The 6,469-nt window shown below is 51.6% G+C and overlaps 1 protein-coding gene across 2 annotated transcripts in view; it reads left to right on the plus strand.

Moving 5' to 3' along the window:
* Nucleotides 1-966: 966 nt before the first annotated feature.
* Spint2 (serine peptidase inhibitor, Kunitz type 2) overlaps nt 967-6,469 on the plus strand; it is a 31,986-nt gene continuing 26,483 nt past the window's right edge. For both annotated transcript variants that reach the window (XM_023721626.1, XM_023721627.1), the window contains exon 1: nt 967-1,437. In XM_023721626.1, coding sequence (XP_023577394.1) covers nt 1,332-1,437 — 106 coding nt within the window. In that variant the 5' untranslated portion in view covers nt 967-1,331. The remainder of the gene's footprint in view (nt 1,438-6,469) is intronic.

A 6,469-nucleotide genomic window follows, 5' to 3' on the forward strand; every position in this document is an offset into this window, starting at 1 on the left:
GGCTGGCATGTGGTGCTGGGGATTGAACCGCGGTCCCTGTGTTTTGCTTAGCTTAGCTTGTTCTAAGTAGGTGCTTTAGACCACTGAGCCATCTCTCCAGCCCATCCCATTGTTTTCAATAATGAGGAATTTACTTAATCACCCTCTTGACTACTAATCATCCTTTTCCTGCCCCCTTCCCTAGGGACAGCTCATACACCGGCTCCTGCTGGAAGCTCTCCCTGACCCCCAAGCGGAGCCTCCCTGGAGCTTCCATCTGGCCGCGAGCACTCAGCCTGAGCTTCCACACCACGCCTCCCGCTCCCGCCTCCCGCTCCCGCCTCCCGCCTCCCGCCTCCCGCCTCCCGCCTCCCGCCTCCCTGCGGCTGTCTGGGGCAGTATTTGTCTTCATGCCGGTGCTGGGAGCCCTGAGTCCATCCCCTCTTCCAGGCAGCCCTCCGGTGGCCCTCTCAGGTTCGATCAGAACCTGTCTGGACTCCCACCATGCCCTGGTTCTCCAGCTCCTGATTACTCAACCTTAAGCTTTCCTCCTAGTACCTCTAATCACTTTATAGAACTGCTCCTGGCCTCACCTGTCTGGTGACAAGCAATCAGTCCGTTGTGACTGCCGCGTTACAGAGCAGGGGCTCACGGAACGCTGAATGCAGGAATAAATCACTTGCCTTCAAACGAAGGCTAGCGGGCAGAAAGCCACAAGTTTCCAAGAAGGAGAGCTTCCCTGAGGCCCAGGCAAGTGTGAGAAGGCACTCGGACACCGTCACCAAAGTCCCCTACAAGGTGCCAGGAACTTCACTTCTCAACCCGCCTGAGCCTCCACCCGGCGGGATTCTACTGGGACAGAGCCAACCCAAGCCCCGCCCCTTTCCCGCGGGGGGGCCCAGGTGCTCCGAGGGCGGGGAAGAGGCGGTCAGGTGCCTGCCCGCTGCGCCTGCGTCCTAAACACCCCGCCCCTCCAGGTGCGCCCCGCCCCCTACTCTATTGCCACCTTCTAGCTGCTTCCGAGCGTCCGCCATTGGCTCAGGCGCCTCCTGAGGTTTGGGAGGTGTGGTGGGCCTTTGAGCCCGGGGCGAATTTCGGTGCCGTCTGGGGTAGAGGGGTACGTGAGGAGCGGCCTTAAGCCTCACGCGAAGAAAATAGTGTCCGCATCCCAAAGGTCGGAGAAGGGCCTTCCGGGGGCGAGGGCACCGCACGGACCCTCCCGGGCTGCCAGCACCTGAGCTCGGCGGCCTTCAGCACGCCTGCGCGGCCAGGGTTTTCCTGCACCTGATCGCGAGACCCCAGCGGTTGGCGGCTCCCGGCTTCCTAGCCGGGGCGTCCTGGTGGGGGCAGTCATGGCGCAGCTGTGTGGACCGTGGCGCGGCCGGGCGCTCCTCGCTCTGCTGGCGTCGTTGCTGTTCTCCGGAGCTGAGGCCACCGACGGAGATGGACGCATCCACGGTGAGGGCCCTGCAGGTGTCCAAGGAGGACTGGATGGCGGAGGCCGGCAGGGCAGGAAGTGGGGGTGGGTGTCAAGTGGTTCTGAGCGGGGGGAGAGGCGCTGGGGTCTGTTGGGGACGATTCAGTGATGGTCAGGGCCTGTGAGAATTGAGCCCCGAGCAAAATTTGGGGTCCTTGGGAGTGAACGGCGGCGGGCACAGGAGCAAGGGTTAGGAATGTCTCCTTAGGGGAGCGAGGAGAGGAGGTGTATTTACCGAGAACGAGCTGCGCTGGCCCTTGCTGTGGCAGGAGAGGGGAGAGGAGGGAAGAGGAGAGGAGCCAGCTGCGCAGTCTTCTGGCGGTGGAAAGTTACTTGGCCAAGGAAAGCCCAGCGAGGCCAGGCCTTAATGGGTGTGGCTTGGTGGCATATTGGGCCTCAGGAGAAGCAGCTCCTTTCCCCTTCGTAGGATATTGGGCACTAACTCCCTGAGACACCTTTCTAATTTATTTGGTGTAGAGTAGGAGCCCAATAAGGGGTTGGGGGTTTGTGCTTAAAGGGAAGAAAACAAAAGGGATGGAAAAATCTTCCTAGGATACAAAGATAAGAGCCAGCCTAGGTGTGAAAGTGTTGACACCCAACATCTGGATTGGCTTCATTTTGGGTGTTTTTTGCGGAGCCGGGATTGAACTCAGGCCCTTGCGCTTGCCAGGCATGCGCTTATTCAACTGAGCTATCTCCCTAGTCCCTTTGTTTTGTTTCTTGAGATGGGGTCTTGCTATGTAGTTCATACTGACCTTGAACTCACTATGTAGGCCAGACAGTCTTGGAACTTGTATTGATCCTCCTACCTTAGCCTGAGTGCTAGGATTACAGGTGTGCACCACTTTGCCCAGCTGGGGTTGGCATCTTCAAGTGTTGTTACAAATTTACCTGCCTCCACAAACTCCAGCAGGAATAAGAATAGCTCCCTTGAAAGGAAACTTCATTGATTCAGGAAACTTAATGAGTCTCTGCTGTGTGTCAGGGACTGCGCTGGCGATAACAGTTGACTCAGACAAGCCAAGTTCTTGCACTCATAGAGCTTATATTCCAGTGGGAGTGGCAGTTAAGTGGACTTTTAAACAAAGAACACTTACCACATAATTAAATGACTAACAGGTAATAGAACTGGGCAAAGTGCCGGAACTGGGTGATGGAAGATGTTGGGGTCTGTTTAGCTCCAGTGGTCATGAGACCCCTCTGGAGGTGACATGAGAAGCCTAACGTGAAGAATGAGGGGGCAGCAGTTATACAAAGACCATGGAGGACTAGTATCCAGTTATAGGTAGCAGAATACAAAGGCCTTAAGGCCAGAACAGGTTTGACTGTTTTCAAGAGCCCCCAGGGTTGGAGCAGGAAGTGAGGGAAAGGAAAACGCAAGGTGGGAAAGGTGGGCAAGGTGGGCAAGGTGGGCGGGAGCCAGGTGGCTGAGGGCTTTGTAGGCCAGCATATGGATGAAAAAGAGAGAAAGCAGGAAGGAGTCAGGGCAGCCTCTATGGTAACTTCAGGACAATGGTTAATTGCCCTGTGCCTGAGGCAGGGGAAAAAGAGGACTTGCTGGGGATGCCGATAGCCAATAGGGAGAGGCTTAGCTCCAGAGAACGCGGAACCAGGACTGCAGGTGTTGAACCAGAATTGGCAGCCCTTCTCTGCTTTTTTCTTTTGGGTACCAGGAATTGAACCTCACGCTTGCCAGGCCGGGGTTGTGCCACTGAGCTCAATTCCTGGCCCCTTCTGTGCTTTTCCTGGTGAAGTCATTTATGTTAGGATATATCTCCAATTGCCCGGCCTAAGACTATCTGGTTTCAGTTTACTCTGAGCTCAAATGTGTCCTTTAATCTTAGAAACAAGCTGGTATGGTGATGGCACCACAGGCTTTGTTCAAGGTCACACTAGAGTAGTTAACAAAGGCCTAACTGCGGAGCCTTCTCTGTTCACAGAGGCCTCCCTGGTTCTGCTGTGGCTCCCTGGATCTATTGACCTTTCAGAAATACTCCTGGCTAGGCGGGTGAACTACTGCCCTCCCTTATCTGAAACACTGTTTGTTTGAAAGCTTGAATAGCATAATCTGAGACAGGAGGCACTTTTGATTTTGGGTTCCCCCACCCCCAATGCTTTGCTTTTCTTACAAGGCAAGATCATCTGCCAAGAGTAAGGTGTTTCTCCTGGCACAGAAGGTTCTACTTGTTCAGAGTAGGACCTTAGAAATTCCTTCAGCTGCACAGGTGCTGCCTGGTGGGTATGTGAAGAGGAACAGAAGGGAATATGTACAAGGGAGGGATTATAGACTAGCTACTCATGGAATTGCATCTTTGTGAGGATGTACTAAGCGTGGTAGGGCCACAGGTTGTCAGAGCTGAATTTCTGGAGGGAATGAAGTAGGAAGATAGGATATAGTAGGCAGTGAGTGGAGGTAAGGACATTGAGGGTCTGAAGAGGCTGCTGTTAGAGACAAAGCAAGGTGTGACCATAAGAGGGAAGGGTTGTGGGAGAGAGGGTTGCAGGGAGAGGAGACCCAGGGATCATTGCCTGGATATGGGAATCCCGAGAGTGGTGATAGGAGCAGCCTGAGAGGAGTGAAACCAGACAGAGATCATGGAGGAGAGAGGGACAGGAACACACAAGGTGGGCAGTGAGCAGTGGACTCTGAGGACCTAAGGTTCACAGCTGGGAGGGTGGAGGAAGAATTGTCTGGAAGGAGAACGTCCAGGTTTGGGCTAGAGAAAGGTGACAATAGTGCTCAGAAAAGAGATTGAGGGGGAGATGGCTCAGTAGAATAAGTGCTTCCCTGGCCTGACTTCAATCCCCAGTTCCACCAAAACAAAAAAAAAGATTGAAGGGAGGTGGTATCCAGGAAGGTAAGTTATGAGTTGCAGAGGGCTCAGGAGTTGGAGGTGAAGGTAGGGGCAGAACAGTTACGCGGGAATCAGGAGCTGCTTCTCTGAGATCAGTGTCTTCTGGCCTGAGACTGTTGGTGAAGCTCTTGGTGGTGGAGAGAGTAAAGGAGCAGGGTGGGTGACCGGCCACTGGAGCCCTGCGAAATGCCCTGGCTTCACACCCACAGATAAGTGGTGGAAGCTGACCCTGTGTTTCTAGTGTTCAGTGCCAATTCCAGTCTGCAGTGGAAACTGGCCCCTCCTGGGAGGCCTCAGACAGCCTTTAAGTGACTTGTACTGGGAGACGTTTTATATATTTAAAAAAAAAAAATTGGTTTTGTGGCTTTCAGGTTGTGGCCTCTCTCTTTAAGAATATGCTCCATTTAATAGTAAAAGGGGGTGGATAACACCCAAGACCTCTTGTAAGTTGTGCAGTACAGTGAGTTTGTGGGTTATCACTGTAGGGAAGGAACTAACCATAATCAGGAGGCTGCATCTATGTGTAATTTTTTTTTTTTTTTCTCCTCCTCCTCTCTTACCATGGTGATAAACCCTGATATTTGGAGAATTCTGAAGCATGTAATTTTGTTCAACACAAGGCCAAATAACTTGTTTCTTGTTCAGAGTGGAACCTTAGAAATGCCTTCAGGAGCGGTCAAGTATAGTTTCTGCTGCCAGGAACACCTCCACTACTGACCCCTCTCCCCATAGTATTTTGCCAGCCCCTGGGCATCATTGCTTGTGTTATGTTTACTTGACTGGTTCTTCGTTGATAGTTGGGAATTTCCACTGGAGCCAAGCATGACCACATGCATTCCAGGGCCTCCACTGCACTTTGGAACAATCTTCAATTTCCATTAATCTCTCGTTAATTACTGCTTCCCCATCCCCTTAATTACAAGGCAGACTTTCCAGCAGATTTCCAGTTAGCATGTTATTAGCTGTTACTCCTGTGGATAGTTGTGACCTAGGTCAAGCATAAGATGACAGTTGGGGGGCTGGGGAGATGGTCGGGGCTGGGAGATGGCTCAATAGAATAAGCGCTTCCCTGGCAAGTGCAAGGGTCTGAATTTAAAAAAAAAAAACAAACAGTTGGGAGTGCCAGTTGGGAGCAAGTGCTGCTAGAGTTAGTTGGAGATCAGCTGGGGCTTCTCCAAGGTAGAATCTTAACATAGTTTTTGTCCTTCATAGTAGAAGTGCTTATTTTGTTTGTGAGGAAAGCAGTTTGAAATGGTTATTTGTTGACTTAGCCAACAAAAATAATTGAGCACCTACCAAAAGGGAGACACTCCTTGGGCAAGCGCAAGGGCCTGAGTTCAATCCCCAGTTGCGCAAAAAAAAAAAAAAAAAAAAGGGAGACACTATTCCTTTTTGGTTCTCCCAAAGCAGGCAGGGCCATAACAGGAACAGGCAAATACATCTATCTGGTGATGAGCCAGGAAGACAGGAAGGCTCAGTGGGCTTAGTGCTAAACACAGGAACTTTGGGGCCGTCACTAGTAAGTTTCTTACGGGGTGGGGAGGACCTTGCCTTGAGGTCCACTGAAGGAGTGAGGTCCTGCCATCCGCAGGTTCCTTTGTCCTGCTCAGCACTTTGCATCTCAGCCCTGGATGGAGAAAGCAAATTCTTCCTCTTTCACTCTCTCTCCCCGTTTCTCATTGTACCTGTGGCTCCAGTCATCACTTGTGCTGAGGTGGTTAGCAAGGCAGCCAAGCCTTTCTTTTCTGGTCATCAGGGGAGGCCAAATAAGGGATGAGTAATATGTGATTCATGCGAGAGAGTGGGGAAGTCCGGCAGGGGTCACACAACAGTGACTTCACTAACCCCAGGAAGGCTTGGCCTACTGAGCACAGGGCTAATGAAGAGTTCAGAGGTGACCCAGGAAGCATAGGCATGTGTAGTGTGGAATTGGGCAGTCTTGTCCTGATTGCGAGTAAGGTTTTAACAGGTTGTTGTCAGGTATGGTAGCACATGTCTGCAATCCTACCTCTTGGAAGGCTGAGGCAGGAGATTACCATCAGTTAGAAGCCAGCCTGTACTATAAAACAAGATCTTATCTCCAAAAACAGACAACTCCCAAAATTCAAGTTGTTTCTGACAGGTTTTTTTTTTTTTTTTTTTTTTTTTTTTTTTTTTT

Source organism: Octodon degus, unplaced genomic scaffold (genome assembly GCF_000260255.1).
Source record: "Octodon degus isolate 3935 unplaced genomic scaffold, OctDeg1.0 scaffold00083, whole genome shotgun sequence".
In the NCBI taxonomy this organism is placed as follows: domain Eukaryota; kingdom Metazoa; phylum Chordata; class Mammalia; order Rodentia; family Octodontidae; genus Octodon; species Octodon degus.